Source organism: Gopherus evgoodei, chromosome 12, assembly GCF_007399415.2.
Source record: "Gopherus evgoodei ecotype Sinaloan lineage chromosome 12, rGopEvg1_v1.p, whole genome shotgun sequence".
Classification (NCBI taxonomy): Eukaryota; Metazoa; Chordata; order Testudines; family Testudinidae; genus Gopherus; species Gopherus evgoodei.
Window position 1 is genome coordinate 31,189,732 of NC_044333.1, and position 21,798 is coordinate 31,211,529.

At 41.2% G+C, this 21,798-nt stretch overlaps 1 protein-coding gene across 8 annotated transcripts in view; it reads left to right on the forward strand.

Annotated features, from left to right (window-relative positions):
• Nucleotides 1–1,011: 1,011 nt before the first annotated feature.
• The window catches only part of WWOX (WW domain containing oxidoreductase), a 672,980-nt gene continuing 652,193 nt past the window's right edge, over nt 1,012–21,798 (forward strand). For all 8 annotated transcript variants that reach the window (XR_004002846.1, XM_030582110.1, XM_030582114.1 and 5 more), the window contains exons 1-4: nt 1,012–1,184; nt 5,025–5,089; nt 6,791–6,848; nt 13,359–13,537. Coding sequence is in view for 7 of the 8 variants with exons in the window: in XM_030582110.1 (XP_030437970.1) it covers nt 1,078–1,184; nt 5,025–5,089; nt 6,791–6,848; nt 13,359–13,537 (409 nt within the window). In the remaining variant the exon portion in view is untranslated. The remainder of the gene's footprint in view (nt 1,185–5,024; nt 5,090–6,790; nt 6,849–13,358; nt 13,538–21,798) is intronic.

Here is a 21,798-nt window from a genome sequence, read left to right on the forward strand (position 1 = left end):
CACAATAGTCATCATCGTCAGCAAATAGCCATACATCACTGCAGTCATCCTGCTGCCCAGTCTTGGGAAATGGGCCATGCACTGGCCATGCAGAGTAGTCCTAAGTTGCAGTAAAGTGAAGGCAGGGGCTGAGACCTATCCAAGTGTCATTTTGGATGCAATTGTTAGCTCTGAGGAACTGGCAAATGTATTTCTAGCCCACTAAGGGCAAGGTAATGCAATGCTGGCCTGGCAGCTACAGAAACTAAAATGGGCAAATAGAGCAAAAAAGTGGTCTAGAACAAAGTCGTGGTCAATGATTTTTCCTTCTAACCAAAAAGCGATTAAATAAATCATCAAGTAGCGTAAACCTGTGGCACCCATTAGTGTACAAAAGTTAGCAAGCTCAGTGATCCTCCTCTATGTGTTCAGAGAAGAGCAATGAAAAATGATCAGATGCCAACATGCAATTTGGAAACTATCTTGTTTGATTATTTAATGCAGTGGGTCTTAGTATTTTCCAATTGCACCAACCTACCATATACAACCAATCCCCTAAATGATGAAACTGGCTTAAAATGAGGATTTCTTAAGTGCTACAATTGATTTGGGTTTTTGAACCTTTAGGCTCCACTGACTTCACGCTTTTCTCCGCTCTCACTCTGTACTGCAGGTGAAAAGAGTCAGAAGACATCACGATTCCAACATGAGCTGGCGCTTTCGCACAAACGCTGAGCCGCCCTGGAGGCACCAGCGTGAGAGCTGCACTCGCGCTCAGGCAGACTGTGAGCCCAGCCCTCATGCAACAGCACCAAGGAGAGGCGGGCTGAGAATCGCGGCTTTACAGCCAAGGTGTGGGCGCTGTACCTGCAAGCTGGGCAGCGCCCGGGGAGCGTGTCTATTTGCAGCAGTGGGGCTCCCTGCGCCCGCCTCACGCACACCACCTGCGCGGCGCGCCCCTCCTGTCCGGACTACATTTCCCAGGGGGCAGCGGGCTCCCCTCACCACCCGATTGGCGGAGTCCACCGGAAGGGGCGGAGCCTCGAAGGAACGGGTCGGTGGGAGTTGCTCTGGGGCTGGCTGGATCCTCTCGGCCCAATGGCTGCTCTGAAGTACGCGGGGCTGGAGGACACGGACAGCGAGGAGGAGCTGCCGCCCGGCTGGGAGGAGCGGACCACCAAGGACGGCTGGGTTTATTATGCTAAGTAAGGGGGCACCCGCCGCGCCGGGACCCTGCTGACCCCTCTCCCTCTCCCGCCCCGGGGGTCGGAGGGGCACGGAGCTGCCCCTCCCCCTCCCGCCCCGGGGGTCGGAGGGGCACGGAGCTGCCCCTCCCCCTCCCCCTCCCCCTCCCGCCCCGGGGGTCGGAGGGGCACGGAGCTGCCCCTCCCCCTCCCCCTCCCCCTCCCGCCCCGGGGGTCGGAGGGGCACAAGGACACAGTAGCTGCCTTTTGCATCTATCCTTGCTGCCTTTCCTAAGGGTGTGTGTGTGGGCGGGGGCAGGGAGCTGCTTCTTCCTTACACAGAATAGCACAAACATAAACTTGGGTGGGGCAGAGAGCTCTATGTGGGAGGGTGGGTCGTGAGAACTGGACTTAGTTAAGTCACCTGTTTCACTGCATGTCAGTTTCCTGATCTGATACTTACCTCATGGGGTGTTGGGGTGATAGATCTACTAGTGTGTGTGAGGTGCAGTAAGGTACTATGGTGATGAAGGGGGCAAATAAATACCTTGGATACAGAGAAGGGAAGGGGGCAGGAATGCCCTACACATCAGGGGAGACTGGGATAAGGGGAATGGGATAAATTCTGCTTTATGTGTGGGGATCAATAAGTGCAGTACTAAGTATATGTAGGTGTAGCTGTAGTTTCTTACCTGGTAAGTGGTAACGATAGAGCTCTACGTAAAAGCAGTAAACTCCACTGGGAGGGCTGTAACACAGGGCATGTTTGGGGGCAATATTGCTGTACAGTTTTTGGGCTGGGGATGGAACTTTCATATGTTTTGGGATATTTGTGTATATATACTGGGGCAATAGTGTCCTACATAAGGGATCATGATGCTCTCAGTTTTGTCCTGTGCAGGAGGAGAGGAGAAACAGGTTCCATAATATTCTGTGGGTGGGTGGCTATTGGAAGTGATAAATAGGGGTGTAGCTCAATCTGGATGTTGAGGTTTGCCAGAGTTTTGGCTGGGTGATTCATGGGCCCATAGCTGCCACCCTGTGCCATTATGAAAATGTTAAGCCTAGACATTGCCATATTCTGGGCATTTAGCAAGAGCAGATGCACTACAGGGCTGACTTGTGAGAGGAATTTCCCCACTTTTCTATTAAGGCTCCCTTAAATGGAATGGCCGTGGAGTCAATCTGTATTGAAGTCTGAATGATGGCTCCGGTTATAATGCTAGCATGATCTCCCTTTGTGGAAAGAAAACAATGTAGTGGCAGTGTTTTCTCCTATGTACTGTCAAATGACTTCTCTTCTCCCTACTTCTGCACTCCCCAGTGTACTTCCTAGCTTGTCCAGCATGTGAGGAGAATTAAAAAAAAATAAAAAAAATTCTTCTCCACAAACTAAATTATTCCATCTAGATTTTAATTTTTTCTTTATTCCCACCAACTTCAGTGAGCCCAACTTTTGGTAATCATTACTAGCATGTTTTTAAGTAAGATCCTATGCATGTGATCTCTGTCAGACATAATTGTGCTGGCAAAAGTCCCTAGTGTAGAGTGACAAAACTTCAGTTTTGCTGCCATAGCTTATTTCTTTCGGGAGGCTGTAATAAGCCATACCACAGCGGTCTCAAACTTTTTTAGTGGTGACCCCTTTCACACAGCAAGTCTCTGAGTGCAACCCCCCCTTGCAAAAAAAAAATCACTTTTTTATATATTTAACACCATTATAAATGCTGGAGGCAAAGCGGGGTTTGGGGTGGAGGTTGACCGCTCGCGACCCCCCATGTAATACCCTTGTGACTCCCTGAGGGGTCCAGACTCCCAGTTTGAGAACCCCTGCTATACCAAGACTAAGTACAGTTTCGCTGATATAAGCTGTGGCCACACTAGGAATGCTTTCCTGGTGTGGGATACTGGTATAGCTATACTGGTAAACCACTCCTAGTATAGATCTGGCATGTGTGTGTATATATGTATGTGTGTGTACACATACATATTTTATTTTTTTTCCAATAATTTAAAACAATATGCTAAACCACAGGCGAAGTACCTTATGCAAAAGAATTCACTCAGTGGGTCAGACTGTTAGCTGGTGTTGGGTTAGCTCTATTTAAGTTAGTGGAGCTGTGCATATTTACACCAGCTGAAAATCTGACCCAATATATGCAAATATTGCTGACTTTTTTTTTAAAGAAAATGTTTGATTTGTAATTATATTTTGGTCTCTGATATTTATATGGCAATTTTTTTTAAATAACCTGTTATCCTCTTAATTAATGTTACACTTGCCATGTATAGGAAATAAGATCTAAAGGCTCTGCATCCTCACAGGTCTTGCATGCTCAGGGTCTTATTTATTCACAGTTCTTCCTATAAGTTTACTTTGCTGACAGTAGCCTTAACATGTACCTGTATTTTCTCCCTTTACCAGAAATATCTAACTTTATACTGCATGTGTCTTGACCAAGTATTCTAGTAACTTACCAGTATGCACTGTAAACTAGTATTATTCCTCTGCATACATGGGTGTCAGAAATTTATATTGATCCTATCATTAATTTTTGTACAAATGTGATCACGCTATCAATATTTCTAGTATGCACACACACTGGTAGAGAGTGAGGGGCAGTGGAATGGAGCCCCTTCTTTCTCCTGCGGTATTAGAAGGTATCCTCTTTCTTCTTTCCCACTGAGATGCACAAGCAGTATCAGGGATGCAGCAACAGAACTTAATCCAGCTGCTGGAGTGTTTCATCTTAGGTAAACATCTCTAGTCTATCCTACTCTTTCTTCTGCTCAGGTGGTGTTTGCAGAGGCCCCCAGAGCAGTGGGTTAGCATGTCTATTGAGATCCAGGGTCAAGTCAGACCTCACAGAGCCATTGTTTCTAGCTGCCTGCAGACTTGGGCAGACACCACTGCAGCAGTTACTCTTGAGGCATGCTTTCAAGCTTTTCTTCCCAGATGTGGGGGCTAGAAATGCCCTTTATCTTTTAGATGAAGAGATTCTGATTTAATAACAAGCTGGTGTTGTAAGCATGGGTCTATAATCTATATGCTTTAATTTGGCCCTGCTTGTTTACCTGAGCTCAAATGTAGAAAGCTAAGTGGTATTGTTAGATCTGTTCAAATGAATATTTTTCAAGTGAATAATGGCATTATATCCCATCTAGTGCTATCTTCCATCTTATTAAATAACTAAGTAATGAATAAATCAGTGGTTTGCTGGCCTATAATTAACTACTGTTCCTCCCTTTGGGCTCACTGATAAATTTCTTTTAAGACTTGCTATGACTTCCACTTGCTAAGGTGGAAGTTCCAACTCTTTTTTACATCACATCTTACATATGAAAATTTCTTGGGCAAAAGTTTGAAAGGGATTTTTGTGACTTCAAACTTTTCTATTATGTATTCCCATTGGAATCCTGTGGATCCCATTCATGGTGGCATGTTTCGTGCTCTTCCCTTTAAGGCCAGCGGCTTTTGTACGCAATCTCTGAGTCTGTTAATGTTGCTCTTTAATCATCCAGAGGGGTTGTTTGCTCCCTGCCAGCCTGAGAAATGAGGCTTGGATCCAAACTTGTGTTTCAATTGTAGTGGCTTCTGTTCTGTGTGACTAGGTTTTTCTCAAAGGCCTGGCGCCATAGAATCTAGTTACCTGAGGCAGCACTCGTGAAACTTCTTTTAAACGGAGGGGATATTATTAATATGTATGGGGAATATATTTCTTTCCTCAGAGGTTTACACCACAGAAAGATATAATCAGATTGCAGAGGAACACTACTATGGTGATATATTGTATTGCAGGTAAATAATAGAAATGCATCTTTAAGTTACTCTTTAATTATCCTTTATTTTTTTTTAAACAGTCATCTTGAAGAGAAAACCCAATGGGAGCATCCTAAATCTGGAAAGAGAAAACGCGTTGCAGGAGGTTTGTGTTGGGCTTTTGTAACACAGTAAGTTACAAGTAATGATCAGAATGGATGGAGGATCTAGATGGCCGATTTATGTTGTATTTGGTCTCAATCCTGTCAGCTACTTTATATAAGTAAAGCCCTGTTGATTCACCAGGGCCCGACATGTTTGCCGGGGGCCTGTGCATGTGGATTAGTTTACATGACTTTATTTCTACATAAAGGCAAAGAATAGGCAGAAGTGCCAAGGTCTTCTGTTTACTGTCCTTGTAATGGACGCAGAGACTCATGGCAAGATTCGTGAATTGTGTTATGGCCTCTTTCCGCCACTTGGGTGACACAAAGGGTCCTTATTTCAGATGCGAATGCCAGCACAGAATTCTGCTTGTGTAGGAGAATTCCCTGCCAGTGCCGCAGACTGTTCCATGTCTCTCACACCTGGGCTAGGTATATGTCAAGGAAGGAGTGGGCAGGAAGAGAGCGTGGCAGAACTTCAGTAATCTGCCACTGGGAAAGTGCCCATTTAAGGACCTTCTGTCAGTGGCTCAGGTTAGCGTGCTTTGAGAATCAAGGAACCCAGACTGGTTCCCTGAAACCTCCCTTCGCCTGTGGTAGCCCAGCTCCAGCACTGGAGAGAATAAAATCCCTCATTTACTAGTATGATCTCATCTTGCTTAGCAAGAAGATTGTTGATCAGGGGAAAGCTTCAATAAATATAGAGGATAAATAAAAACAGTGTATTTTAAAGGAGGCAAAGTTTTATATATACTGAGAAACAGTCCTGCATTAAGGCTAGATGATGCATATTAACATATTCAGTAGATTAATATTAAAGGGATATTCGTAACTTTTTGGTTGGGGCGGGAGGATGAGAGCATTATAAATAGGCATGCCAAGGAGGGACTCCATTACTAAATTTGAGGTTTTTTTATGTGATCTTTTATTGTGTCAGTAAAATCTTTAAAGCCATTAAAGAAAGGGATAGGCTGTTCATGTGCTGCTGGTGTCTCATATATTGTCAATAATGTGCACATACCTAATTGGAATGTTTTCAGTATATTTGAACCACCACCCTGATGAATTACAGCTCATATTTTCAGCCAAGTTTAGCTTCTTTGAAATAGCAGGAAAATTCCTTGATTTCAACATTTTAATGAGTATTTTATAATAAGATTTGGTTTGTAGGAAAATATTCTGTTACACTTTTTATCGTTTCTTTCCTTTAACATTTCACCTCCTATAACGGTATTGTCTGCCATACACTGGGGCTTATTCTCATGTTCATATATGTAATGTGCATTATATACAATATTGGAGAATCCAGTATTTTGATAGCTGCTGTACTTGATCGTGCATTCACATCAGCTCTGCCCAAAATGCATGGGACATGTGCAACATATTACAAGTCAAGATCAAATCATGTGGGTTTGTACTGCAAGTGAAGTAATTTTGTGAAAGGATTACTAGCCTCCTGCAAACATCTCTATATCCTCATTAGTAATGACCATATGCCACACAATATTATTTATTCTAGATCTCCTGAATATTATACCTTTCATCTGAGAACCTTTCCTTTGTTTTGATGGTTTGTGAGCAGTTCTTGTTTTTAAACTTAGCTTCAGTGTACAAGTCAAGCAGGTAGGAGTACTAGGGATGGAAATGCTTGTATATGTTTCCCATATTCAGCAATGCCAGGAGTTATATTTTCTGTATTCTAGATCTGCCATATGGGTGGGAGCAAGAAACAGATGAAAACGGACAAGTCTACTTTGTGGAGTAAGTACTTGAAAACATAGATCATGAATGAATAGGAGGGATGATGACACATACAAGATTTATGATCAGTCAAGTGAGTTGCAATACTATGATTCTTTGAGTTAAATACACAGAAACCTGTAAACAAAAACTTAACATTTTAAACTTTTAGGCATGTAACAAATCTCCCCTCCCCACCAAGTTAGTAAATTTGTTTCATGTCAAAATAAGTATAAACTTGCAGTGCAGAATTGAGTGATTAAAACTTAATTCTATAACACAATACAGTAACTCCTTGCTTAATGTCTTAGTTATGTTCCTGAAAAATGCTATTTTAAGCACAACTATGCTAAGCAAATCCAGTTTCCCCATAAGAATTAATGTAAATGGCGGGGTTAGGTTTCCAGGGAAATTTTTTTCACCAGACAAAGACTATTTTGATATATACACGCACAGTATACGTTTTAAACAATTTAATACTGTACACAGCAATGATGATTGTGAAGCTTGGTAGATGTGGGGGGAGTCAGAGGTGGAAGGAGGGGTGGGATATTTCCCAGGGAATGCCTTGTTGCTAAATGATGAACTAGCACTCGGCTGAGCTCTCAAGGGTTAACACGTTTTTAATGTAGCCTCACACTCTAAAAGTTCGCATGAATGGAGGGAGGGGAGACAGCATGGCAGAGAGAGACAGAGACACACACCATACGTGTGAGAGAGAGACACGCATTTCCCCTTTAAGTACACTGATCCCACTTTAAATACACTGCCTTTTTAACTAGATCAGCAAGTTGAGACAGCAGCTGCTGACAGCAAGCTCCCTCTGTCCTGAGCCCTGTTGTGTGTCCCCCTCACCCCCAGCTCTGTGAATGGAGTAAAGGAGTGGGGGGGGGGCATCCTGACATTAGCACCCCTTTCGCGCTCCTCCTCCCCCCACCTTGCACAGCAAGCAGGAGGCTCTGGGGAGCAGCTCCAAGGCAGAGGGCAGGAGCAGCGCAAGGCAGTGGGAGGAGGGACAGCTGAACTGCCTGACAATTGATAGCCTGCTGGGTGGCTGCCGGTCCACCCTGGTTCCAAGCCCTCCCCAGCTAGCTCCAAAGGGCTGCTCTTTCTGCAAGCAGTAGACAAAGCAGGCGGCTGCCAAACAATGTTACAAGTGACCATTTGTCATGGTATAATTCCCCACTCTGAACCTTAGTGTCCAAAAGATGGGGTACCAGCATGAATTCCTCTAAGCTCAATTACCAGCTTAGTACTTGTAGCGCTGCCACCAACCAGGAATTCCAGTGCCTGGTACACTCTGGTCCCCCCAAAACCTTGTCGGGGACCCCCAAGACCCAGACCCTCCGGATCTTAACACAAGGAAAGTAAACCCTTTCCCTCACCATTGCCTCTCCCAGGCTTCCCCTCCCTGGGTTACCCTGGAAGATCACTGTGATTCAAACTCCTTGAATCTTAAAACAGAGAGGAAAATCCACCTTCCCCCCTCCTCTCTCCCCCTCTCAGACTCTCCCTGAGAGAGAAAGTAATCCTAACACAGAGAGAAAATTAACCTCTCTCTCCCCCTTCCCTCCTTTCTCCCCACCAATTCCCTGGTGGATCCAGACTCAGTCCCCTGGGGTCCCACCAGAATAAAAAAAACAATCAGGTTCTTAAACAAGAAAAGCTTTTAATTAAAGAGAGAAAAACCAGTAAAAAATTATCTTTGTAAATTTGAGATGGAATAGGTACAGGGTCTTTCAGCTATAGACACTGGGAATACCCTCCCAGCCTAAGTATACAAGTACAAATTTGAACTCCTTCCAGCCAAATACACATTTGCAAATAAAGAAAACAAACATTAGCCTAACTCCCCTTATCTACCTATTACTTACTATTCTGGACATATAAGAGACTGTATCAGAGAGATTGGAGAGAAACTTGGTTGCATGTCTGGTCACTCTCGGAACCCAGAGAGAACAACAACCAAAAACTAACAGCACACACAAACTTCCCTCCCTCAAGATTTGAAAGTATCCCATCCCCTGATTGGTCCTCTGGTCAGGTGACAGCCAGGGTCACTGAACTTCTTAAACCTTTACAGGCAAAAGAGATATGAAATACTCCTGTTCTATTACCCTTAACTATCTGTTTATGACAGCATTGCACAACTTTAAACGAGCATGTTCCCTATTTCAGCAGCAACATAACAAGGAAGCAGTGTTAACCGGGGCGACTTTAGGTGAGGAGTTACTGTAATTGTGATACCAATAGATTTCCAGGATCCTCTCCCAGCTAGAAACAAATTTGGGAAATAATAATAATGGAGTGATTCAAAAGATTGGGTTCCCAAAGAGAACACCCAATGATATGTTAATATCCTCTGTTGTAAAGTCAGGACAGAAAGAATTGTGAATTCTTCATACAAGAAATTTTGACTCTGGTAGACCAAAATTCCTGCCTCTTCAAAGTGTGAGTAGGTGAGGCTGTCTCTTTTTAGCCAGAAAAGTAATTTAAGAAATTCAATAGGAACTTGATTTTGTGATCTCAGCTCAGAAAGATAATTATATGGATCAGTTTTTGTAAAGCAAAGCCTGTTTCACACTTTCTATATGTGACTTTGCTTATATGGACTGCCACGCTTCCGTAATTGGTTGGTTGGTCTGTTTTTAGAATATGGTAGTGCTCAAAATGTGTTGGATGCTGTGAAAAACAGAAGGAACAATCCCTGCCCCAGAGAGTTTACAATCCAAAAGATGTGGGGGGCTCAAGGGGAAGGACAGAGGTTGAACAAGGGGCAACAGCAGGAGGGGTGAGGTCATAGGAGCAGGAAGAGGAAAGAGTATTCCTTATGATCGTTCCTTCCTTCCTCTGAGTCTGGCTTTGAATAGACATTGGTAGAGAGGAGAAGGGAGGTAATTTCAGTAAACAATGAATCAGCAGAGAGGGGAGAATATTTACAGTCCATACTCTAGAATCTGCTCACACAAGGGGAGCACAGGTGTTGTGAAGATCATTAATCAGAAATGAGTTGAGAATTGTTTTATCAGAATGATTTTCTGACAGGAAATGCGGTTTCTGCAAAACAGAAATTTTCCATGGAGTGGGTGAGGTGAATGTTTGTTTGTTTTTTGTTTTTGGTTTTTTTTTTTTTTTTGGCCAGACTTTCTTTTTTTCCCATTGGGGAGGGAAATCTAAATGAAGTATTTCATATACAGCCAGTTCAACCCAAAATAGAATACTTTTTGTTGAAGATTTATTGAATTGAATTTTGAATCAGTTCAATAAAACATCACATTTCAGCAGATTGCTTTATGGGAGTTATAGTTCAAACCCCGGTCTCTCTTATGGGCTGGGCTGAGCTCCACTCCCTGGCAGGCTGTATCTCCCGTAATCGAATGTAGATTTCCCTCTGATCAAGTTCTGCTTGATTCATCATGGGAAATGTGGCCTGGATAGGGAGCCTGGCACAGAGGGGAGAATGGAGGCCTCAGGCTTCTGAAATGCAGTTCCCAAGAGTCAAAGCATTACAATAGGAAAATGCAGTTTAATGTTAAAGTGACTCAAAGTGAAACATTTCTGTTCACTTCAATTTCAGGAATGTTAAAATGTTTCCATTAAAAATCATAGAATATCAGGGTTGGAAGGGACCTCAGGAGATCATCTAGTCCAACCCCCTGCTACAAAGCAGGACTGACAGCAACTAAATCATCCCAACCAGGACTTTGTCAAGCCTGACCTTAAAAACCTCTAAGGAAGGAGATTCCACCACCTCCTTAGGTAACCCATTCTAGTGTTTCACCACCCTCCTAGTGAAAAAGTTTTTGCTAATATCCAGCCTAGACCTCCCCCACTGCAACTTGAGAGCATTACTCCTTATTCTGTCATCTGGTACTACTGAGAACAGTCTAGGTCCATCCTCTTTGGAACCCCCTTTCAGGTAGTTGAAAGCAGCTATCAAATCCCTCCTCATTCTTCTCTTCAGCAGACTAAACAATCTCAGTTCCCTCAGCCTCTCCATAAATCATGTGCTCCAGCCCCCTCATCATTGTTGTTGCCCTCTGCTAGACTCTTTCCAATTTTTCCAAATCCTTCTTGTAGTGTGGGGCCCAAAACTGGACACAGTACTCCAGATGAGGCCTCACTAATGCCGAATGGAGGGGAATGATCATGTCCGTTGATCTGCTGGCAATGCTCCTACTTATACAGCCCAAAATGCCATTAGACGACAAGGGCACACTGTTGACTCATATCCAGCTTCTCATCCGCTGTAACCCCTAGGTCCTTTTCTGCAGAGCTGTTGCCTAGCCACTCGGTCCCTAGTCTTTTGCAGTGCATGGGATTCTTCCATCCTAAGTGCAGGACTCTGCACTTGTCCTTGTTGAACCTCATGAGATTTCTTTTGGCTCAATCCTCTAATTTGTCTGGGTCCTTCTGTATTCTATCCGTACCTTCCAGCATATCTACCACTCCTCCCAGTTTAGTGTCATCTGAAAACTTGCTGAGGGGGCAGTCCATGCCATCTTCCAGATCATTAATGAAGATACTGAGCAAAACCGGCCCCAGGACTGACCCTTGGGGTACTCCACTTGATACTGGCTGTCAACTAGACATGGAGCCATTGATCACTACCTGTTGAGCCCAATGATATAGCCATCTTTCTATCCACCTTATAGTCTAGTCATCCAGCCCATACTACTTTAACTTGCTGGCAAGAATACTGTGGGAGACGGTATCAAAAACTTTACTAAAGTCAAGGAATAACATGTCCACTGCTTTCCCCTCATCCATTTAATCTTTTCTGAATTGAAATTGTGGGAGTTTGTGTTTCGTGAAAAATGTGGACATTTCAATTGAAATGCTGGAATTTTTCCTTTGAGACAGAAATTCTGAATTTCACTTGGCTCAACTGCTCTGCCAGGTTAGTCCTGCTGTTCCTGGGGAAAGGCTATGACCAAGGATGAAGATACTGTTTCTGTTCCTCCTCCAGCTTATTTGGCTGTGGAGTGGTGGTGGATCCTGCTACAGTTTGAGTCCAGAGGTATAGCCCTTTCGAACATTGGCAGAGTTCTCATTAATTTCAGTGGGGTCAGGTTTCACCTCCAGGACCCAGTCACAGTGAGCGGGGCGGGGGCAATCCGTGCAGCAGCATCTTACCAGTTCACTTTGACAGAGTGAGCACATCGGAATTCAGAACGTATTGTAAACAGAACTTGACACTAGCAAAGCAATAAAGAGCTCACATTGGAGAGAGAGAGAGAATTATATAAGCAGGCACTCTCAGATAAGCCTGGCTTAGCCTGCGTCCTGCCCCATTGCTTCTTAACAGATCACGTGGAAATAAAACTGACTCAAGCACATCTCTCCCTCTTTTTGGATAACATCTCATTGTGCAACAAAGTGGAACCGCCATTTCTTAACAAGGGGGTGGAGGTTTTGTGGAATACTGAAATATTACCTGAAAGAGCTGTCAGCAATGGATGGATATTTCACAGTTCCTTGATCGGATGAAGGTGTGGTTAAAGCACTGGAATTTGAGCCAAGTGTGATCTGAGTTTTAGTTGCAGCTCCTCCACAGACTGAACTTCTTTTGACTCACTTCTGGTTCCCCCCCCCCGTGAACTGGGTATCATAATCCTCATATACTTTATATAGGTGTTGTGAAGCTTAATTTGTTAACGTTTGTGAAGTGCCTTGACCACCTCAAATAGAGTGAAGATGAAGATAATTTTGCACTTAGAAATGCTAAATATTTTTACACTCACGTGTCACTTAAAAGCAAGCATAACATGTTGGAATGACTTGCTGTGAACAGTAGAATGCAGACAGCAAGGATAAATGAGGTGGTGAGAAGTGGGAAGTAGCATAAACGATCCTATATTGGAATCAGTAAGCACTTGACTATTTTGTTTCTATTCTTTGATCTTAAAGGCCTCCAACTTGCAGCAGTAAAGGGAAAGCTAGATTTCACTTCAGCCAAACGATGACAGCGTTCAAAAAATCTGAGTTCTCTCTCTTTCCACTGGTCTGTAGTAAAGAGTAGCCGTACAGCTATCATGAGATTGGACTGTTTGGGTATGGCAGTTAGCTATGGGAGACTGCTGGTCTACACTGGGAACTTATATCGGCATAGCTGTCTCTCTCAGGGGTACGAAACATGCACACCCCTACAAGATGTAGCTATACTGACCTAACCCCTGGTGTAGACAGCGCTAGGTTGATGGAAGAATAATTTTTTTGACCTAGCTACTGCCTCTCAGGGAGATGGATTACCTGAGGTGACGTGAGAACCCTTTCCGTTTTGTGGTGGAAGTGTCTATGCTGCAGCAGTATTTCAAGTATAGACAAGTCATAACTCTTAAAGGGCTTTGTCCCTGAGGTAAAAAGGAGAGAACAAGTCACATGTTCTGTTATTAACATTCTTGATATTAATCAGACATGCTTATTGTAGAAAATTGGCAACACTTCAGTGTTTCCCTAATGCTTGCAACCTTACTGCACAGCACAGAAGAAACAAAAATTAGTTTGAAATCTTGTTTTTGATTTTTACAGCCATATAAACAAAAGGACTACGTACCTTGACCCCAGACTGGCATTTACAGTTGAAGATAATCCAGTGAAGTCTACGACTAGACAGAGATATGATGGAAACAGTACTGCAATGGAAATCCTTCAGGGTCGTGATTTGAGTGAAAGAGTGGTTATAATCACTGGAGCGAATTCTGGACTAGGTAGGTCAATGTGACACTTAAGTGAGTAAAATATTATGGTTCATCTAGTTGCAAGTTGTTTTGATCTAACATTGGTTAGGTCATATTTAAAAATGTACATTCACTCTTCAATTCTGGATTGAATTCACACCCATTATTACTAAGATTAAGTTGCTTGGAGAATTAGTTCTCCCAAATCATCCTGATCATTCATCTTCTGCAGTAGTTGGTTGTATGGTGGCATTGGAATAGGTGTAGACAGTGTATAGTTAAGGCATTTTTTTAAGTTACTGAATAGTTAAAAATTTTTTTTTGATGAAATTTAAGAAGGGCTTAATTACTTATCTCTCAGAAGAGGATCCCATAGACCTCAGTCTTTCCCCCCTGCCGCAGCCACTACCTTGGTTTGAGTCGTTGCCGCTATGATTTGTAGTAAAAGTAAATTGTACAAGACATCTCTTCTGTTTCTGCTGTTTGATTTTTTTGGAGGAGCCAAAGTTGCTGAGACACAGTTGGATGGGGATTAGGTATTAAACTTGGTTCTCTCTCAGGCCTGTGCAGATAATCCACTGAGCCCTCCAAAATTTTATTTAAAATTTAAATTGCTGTTCGTCCTTTTTGTAGTCTACGTTTTGAGTTGTAGAATCATCATAATTGTAGTCGTTGTGCAAATTATAGCTATTGTTTAAAAAACAGAAGCAGATTAAATTAAAAAAAAAAATTAAGATTGCACCTTGGGAACCCATGGCCAGCTTGCAGCTCTCTTGAACAATGAAAGGATTTTTGGACCAAGTGTCAGTCTGAATTGCCTTTGGTGCAGTTCATCCTTGAATCATTTGAAAGGGAACATTCTCTGAAATAGTATTTTCAGGCTACAACAAGCTCTAAGCTTTTCTTATTGTCAGTTACTGGTTAAATTTGTTTTTGGGAGATTTTATATCGTTAACTGAATAACTTTAAATTTATGTAAACATTACCAGAGCTTGCAGTACTACTCTAAATTGGCTTTACCTAATGCAGCAAATTTGCTTATATAATTATTAACTAAATTTGTTTAATCAAATGGTGCACATTTAAAAATATGTAAAATTTGGGGGATAAATCAATCAAAGCTTCTCCTGCCCCCCTTTAGAGTATTTTTAATTGAGTCCATTGCTAATAATCTGAGACCGTGTATCTCAGAAATAACCTAGCTCTTCTCTCTTTTAACCTTGAACCAGGTGAGGTTAGTCTTATCATGTGAACATGTTGAGTGAAACAGTATTCCACGCTTCTATAGAGATACTGTAGTCAAAGGGTTTAACACCTCATCCAGATTTGTGATGCTTGTAAAAGGCAACTGTTGTTATCTGGAGAGGATGTCTGGATTTGTATTGTGGTTCCTCTTCCTTTTCCCCACCCAACTTGCCTTCTGGGAGGTCATAGTCCCGCGGTGCATGTATTTAGCTAAGTGCTTGCTACCAATGGCTATTATATAAACCTATCAAGCTAGCAGGAAATTACTTTAGAACCCTGTTTATCTGACTCTCCATTATCTGGTTCTCCATATTAACTGAACTACCAGCACGCACAGGTCCAGAAGTGGGCGATCTCTCCTTTGGCTGCTAGATGGCGCTGCAGCCTTGCATTTGCCCATTCTCTGCATTATCTGAATTTTTGATTATCCGATCTGTCCTGGCCCCAGTTAGATGGATAAATGGGCTCTGCTATATATTAAGAGGAGAATAGAAGCATAAGTGGGTGTGCAAGACTAGGCAGGAAGTATGGCTAACTATATGGACTGTTTGAAAATCTGAGTGTCTTGTGGTTTGCTCATTTTTATTTTGAGCATTTTCCTCATCGTGGGAAATAGCCAAATAAATAAGGCTCCTTGTCTGACTGGAAAACTTGTAGTATTAATTACAAAAGTGCATCTGAAAAGGCTGCACAGAATAATTGACATTCAGCACTCTCTCATCCTCATAGAGCAGACTTCTCAGCAACTCGATTGTACCTGGATGATCAAGACCCCTTCGGTGACCTGATCCTTAGCCACCTTTCTCTTTGTTTTAAAGCCTCTGCAACAGTCAGGGTAATGCAACAAATGACATTAGTGGCATTAATGGAGTGAACGAAACGTTGGGCCTGTACTGGTTCAAATTGTGACGATAAGGTTCAGAAAACCTGAAGTCCAGATGGTTTTTCTCAGTCGAACTTGAATCCTATGTGAATGCGTGAAGTGAAGACATGGCCTATGAGCCTCAGACTTCTCAGATACTGTAATGTCTTCGACATCACTTCAGGTTCCATCTCTACATCCAGCACTAGTTACCAGCTACCAGAGAGCAAGATGTTTCAAGGGTGAGGCCACTGGGACGTGGGTACAGGGGGATCAAGTTAGAGTCCTGTGCTGTTTGGGCACCCTGAGTTGTCCTGATTTTGTGAGGCCTAAGCGTGAGGCTTGCTTTCTCCTTCACTGCTTACTGTGAAGGGGAGCCCTCTTCCTTTGCTTCCATAGAGCATGGCTGCTAATGTTCTTTTCCAGTCCATTTGGATGTATCTTGTAAGTCTTGAAGATCTGTTGAGATGGGGTTATCTAGAAGATTGAGATAGGACTAGAAATCAGTTCAGCCACTGTAATGCTGTGGGGCCTTGGGTAAGTAACTTGCCCTCTGTATGCATCAGGGATAGTACTTCCCTATCTCGCAGGAGTGTTCTGAGGATTAATTAGTTAGTGGTTGTATAATGCTCTGAAAATAAAGTACTCTGTTCTGTGTTTTTTAGTGTGATTGGATGTTCTAGAGCAGTGTTTCCCAAACTTGGGACACTGCTTGATATAGGGAAAACCCCTGGCGGGCCGGCCGGTTTGTTTACCTGTCATGTCCACCGGTCCGGCCAATCGCAGCTTCCACTGGCCCTGGTTCACTACTCCAGGCCAATGGGAGCTGCTGGAAGCAGTGCGGGCCGAGAGATGTATTGACCGCCGCTTGTAGCAGCTCCCACTGGCCTGGAGCAGTGAACCGTAGCCAGTGGGAGCTGCGATCGACCGGACCTGTGGACACGGCAGGTAAACCAACCAGCCTGGCCCACCAGGGGCTTTCCATACACAAGCGGCGTCCCAAGCATGAGAAACACTGTTCTAGAGGAAAATATTGCTGTGTTCCACTAGCTAAAAAGTGATTAAAAGAAAATCTTGTTCAGCCTTCGCAGCTTGAAATTTCATAAGGTCAGAAGCACTCAAATGTTTTTTTTTTTTTTTTTAAATAATGAAATATTAAGGCTTCTCATCAAAATCAGTTTGCAACATACTTTAAAGACTGATTTGACTGTCTCAGTGAATGGAGTTTCTGCGCATCATGGGTAGGGAACTTTGTTTATTTCATAATGACTGTCAGTTAGCTCCAAAAGACCAAACATATATTTTGAACTCATTACATTTGTTTCTTTTTGCTCAAATGTATCTTTTTTGACATTTTACATTAATGAGTTAAGCAAAAAAGATGGAGTTCAAACAAATCCGAGAATGCAATTTGAAAAAACCGCCAAACAACCCAGAATAAAAACCTTCTTTCATTCACCAACACAATCAGTTGATTATGCTAAAGGTAAAAAACCAAACTGTTGAGTTATTTCTAATAATTTATCAATAGGTATAATACATGGAAGCTTATGCAGGTTACTAAGTACTAGAATTTTATTGTGTAATCGTCCTGATCTAGTAAATGCATGTGAAAAAAATCACTTTCAAAGTGTATAATGTCACTGTCACTGAGGGGCAAAGTAGGAAAAAATAAAGATACAGTGTGTAAAAACAAAATGACTTCTGGGGTCTTAAGTGTATTCAACTTTCAATTTCTATGTTCTGACTATCATGGGAATATTGAGGAAGGTCAGATAATTCAGGGATTTGTCACTACAATTCATAGACTCTAGGGAATGCAATCCTTTTCTGGACAAGAGTTTCAGATTATTTAGGTTTGAAAAACTTTGTTATAGTACTGCAAATCATGACTCCATTGGAGTCAGTGGGAGTTTTGCCATTGACTTCGAAGGGGCCAAGATTTCGCCTTTAGTCTAGGTGTATATACAGTTGGGCCTCAAAAGCTAAGCAACTAAATCTGTGTGAGGGCAATTAAGTAAGTTGCCTATTTTTCACAGGGACAAAGTTTCTACAGAGTCCACTAGGAGTTGTAGGTGCCATACACCTCTGAAAGTTGAGCCACTTATTTAGTTACCTGAGTATTAATTTTTGTGCTCAACCTTAGGATCTCATGTTGGGAAATATTGGATGAAATCTTGGCCCCATCAAAGTCCTTGGCAAAACTCCCATTGATTTTAACAGGATAAGGATTTCACTTATTGTCTTGACCTCTGTGCTCATCTATAAAAAGGGAAAAATTATATCTACTACAGAAGTTTGTTGTGAAGATTACAGAACACTTGTGTAGTTTTTAAAGTGATGTTCCTTATTTTACTTGATGTAAACTGACATACAGTTCAACAGTTTATGGCTGTACTACTAGCTGTAGAAGTGGTGGTATATTTTCTTCAATTCTTTCAATATATCCAACTTTCAAACAAATTATTTCTCCCTCCCATCAGATATTTCCTTTAACATCTATCTTCTTATTTAAAGCTAACAATTAAGCCATTACAGGTTCCATTGTGAGGAAAACTTGTTAATGTTCAGATTTCTTGGTTTTATCTAATGACTGCTCTCCCATATCTTTATATATTTTGTTGTACTTAGTCTTAAAAAAAAAAAAAAAAAAAAAAAGGGTACCATAAAACATATTCAAGAAATAGTCCCGTCTGTCCCCCCGAGGTATATTTAGAATATATAATGAATAAGTGAAAAGATGTAAAACTTATGTTGAAAAGAATTTACTAAATATATCCACTAGTTGCTTCGCTTGAGGCAATTTTTCTAAAATACTTAGATTTTTATCAGGGAGTGAATACTTACCAACGTCTTTAAAATTAATGCTGGTGTTTATGTTGTGAGGATGGTAAATACGAAATGTTTTTCTTCCTTTCATTTTAAAGATCTCTTCTAGCCATGTGATAAACATTCTTTAGGTCTTGATTAGTTTTAGCCAGGACTGAATTTTCATGTTCTAAATATTGTGTCAGACAAATGTTAATTATTGGTGTACTGCAACACTATATTGTGATTGATTTTAACTTCAGCTATGAATGGTCTTGTAATATAAACCCATCTAATTTCAGAAACAGACCCTGTTCCTGTAGAGACTTACTCACACAAAAAGTAGTTCTTTTAACGTCAGTGAGACTACTTGCAATACATAGTTAATAGTTAATGCATAGTTAAGTTTTTGCAGGACTAGAATCCTAATTTGGTTACGAAGAAAGAGTCCTTTAGTTTGTATCATGCATACAAATAAAAATAATTCTTTAATTTTTTTTGTTTTTGTTTTTTCCCACTAGAGGGCTGTATTGACCTTTGAAAATATTAAACAAAAGAGAGCTTTTATATTTTTTCCTCCTCTGTGGTTTTTTGTTACATTACAAAAATTCAAAAAAGTATTTATATTATGTGTTTTTAATTATCAGCATTTAAGTTCAAAATATGAGAAGTATGTTAGTTGTTTCATTGAGTTCTGATCTATAAGAAGATACAATATTTTCAACTTTGTTTGTAATCAGTTCTGCCAAATTACACACTGTCCATATTTTTAGTAGTATTTGTTTTTAATATCAAGGAGACTGTGGTGTGGTTTATATATTTGTAGGAAGCTGAATTACACAACTATTAGTGTACATTTTAAGGCTCATCTAAGGCTATACTAAATGACCTTGAAACTGCATGTACCTCAGCTTCATTTTTTATACAGTACACATTGGCTCCCTAATCTATTGTGAATATTAGACTATGAAAGAACAGTAAAATGACACAGTACTACTTAGGCTATTTTACTGGCATATTGTAGAGCAGAGGTAGGCAACCTATGGAACGCATGCCAAAGGCGGCATGCAAGCTGACTTTCAGTGGCACTCTCTCTGCCTGGGTCCTGGCTACCGGTCTAGGGAGCTCTGCATTTTAATTTAATTTTAAATGAAGCTTCTTAAAAATTCTAAACTTTTTATTTACTTTACATACAACAATAATTTAGTTATATATTATAGACTTATAGAAAGAGACCTTCTAAAAAGGTTAAAATAAATTACTAGCACTCAAAACCTTAAATTAGAGTGAATAAATGAAGACTCGGCACACCACATATCTTTTTGAGCTGGGGGCAGACTTTGGAAAACTTTTTTTTTTTTTTTTTTAAGAAGCCATCTTGTATGAAACTGTTCTTTTAATCACAGTTTCATTTTTTCTCTTTACAAAGCCATCATGCTTTTTGTATTCAAAGAATGGGAAATAGTCCTATTTTGGTTATATCAAGGTCAAAGCAATCTATTAATTACATATCGTAGGGAATGCCCAGATCAAACACAGAGGTGACCTCAGAAAATTAAAAGCATTCTTGGCTTTGTGCAGCTTACTTTTTTAACCAAATACTGAAAAATTCCAAAAACTCTTGTGTTGAACACGAACTGTCCATGCTGCATTTTCTTAACTCTTGAGTTACAAAGCCTTTTTTCAGTCCATAAACTTAGTTGATCTGCAAACATTTCCACTATTTCAAAACCAGTAACTGTGTATTAACACTTGTTAAATAGAATATTATTTTGTATTGCAAACTCCTAGAGACTCCAGTCAGGAGTGAGGTCCTATTCTTCTACTATTTCTTGTTTCTACTATTGCCAATACAAAGCTACAGTATTCAAAAGTTTTGTAACATCATATTGGTGCCTAGAATGAGGATATGTTCTTTTAATATATCAAAATTAAGCTTCTGCTGTATAATTTATTAATCTGTTTTGGATAACTGGCCCTTGTATTTATAGAGGCTTTATAAAGATGTGTATTTCCCTTCTTTCACCCTTGTCTGAATTACTGTGATTATAGGTGGGCTCTGCCTTGTGTACTGGAGTTTGACTTGCATGTCATTACTAGAACACTAGCCTGAGACAGCTGTTAATAAAGATTAAATAGAGGGCTTAATTAGTTCCTAGTTTTGTAGTATAGTATTAAGTTTTAAAATCCAGAAGTCTGTCTTGGATTACCATTTTTAACTATAATTTAAGTTTCAAGAGAAGAGGACATGCTTCATTAAGGCTTGCTTATATAAACAAAGAAAACACTAAGCAACCTGCATTGCTCATCTTAACTACAAAAAAATAGGTGGTACCTCTATCCCTTTAGTCTGTCTTAAATTGAATTATATTATACTCATTGATGACTCTGTTGCTTAAACAACAAGTAGTATCTGTGCATTAGGCTATGGAATTGGGGAATACATTCTCTACGTTAGCTAAAACTCTTCGCTTTGGGCACAGCTATTATGTATCTTCTGAATGGAATGTATATGTAATTAAGTGTATTCTCAGTAGCAAGTGCTGTAGCTAGGGTTTGCTTCAAAATGACAATTGTATGTTCCTAAATACATCTGTCTTGTAAAGCTTTGCTTACCCCAAGAAAGTAAGTATCTATTAATTTACATACTATCACCATGCTAATGTATGGGTGATGAGGTTTTGTTCATAGGTGGTCATGATGTTTAGGTGATTGTATTTATCATGCACCTTTGACTGTCTGTCTTGCTCTCAGCCCACTAATCCATCTCACCTGGAACTTTAACATTTCAAACCCATAATCAGTATGGAACATCTACCTTTTTTTGAAAATCAGTCTGCTCTCCAAAAATCATGAATTCAACTTGCTCTTTGCCCAGAAAATTAAAAATCATTTGCAGTGGGCTAGCCAAATTCAGCCTTGGATCTGTGACACATTTGAGATTTGGTACCTCGAGGGGAATATGTGAACTTCAGACCATTGGAAACTCAGGAATATCTCTCCACTCCAGTTAAACACGTTGTGGTGTGTGTGTATATATATCCTACAGAAGTGATGAAAGGGCTAACTGGAACCTCTCTCTCCTCCCCCCACCAAGATGAGTCCCAGCTGAGGAAGGAGCTGAGCATAAAGAGAGGAAGCCCAGAGCAGAAGAGAGGTCTGCAGCAAGATGCTGTAGGAGAGGGTAGTTTCCTGCAGTAGTCCCTGGAACAGGGAAAAAGACCCGGCGAAGAAAGCCCAGAGTAGTGCCCCTGGGGCCCCTATACTGAATAAGGGACAGGGAATTGGGAGAGAATCTAGAAGCCAAGGAGCGGGTGGACGTTGTTTGTGTTGGTCCTTTGTTTGGGCCATTTGAACTCTAGTAGGGATTCTGGAG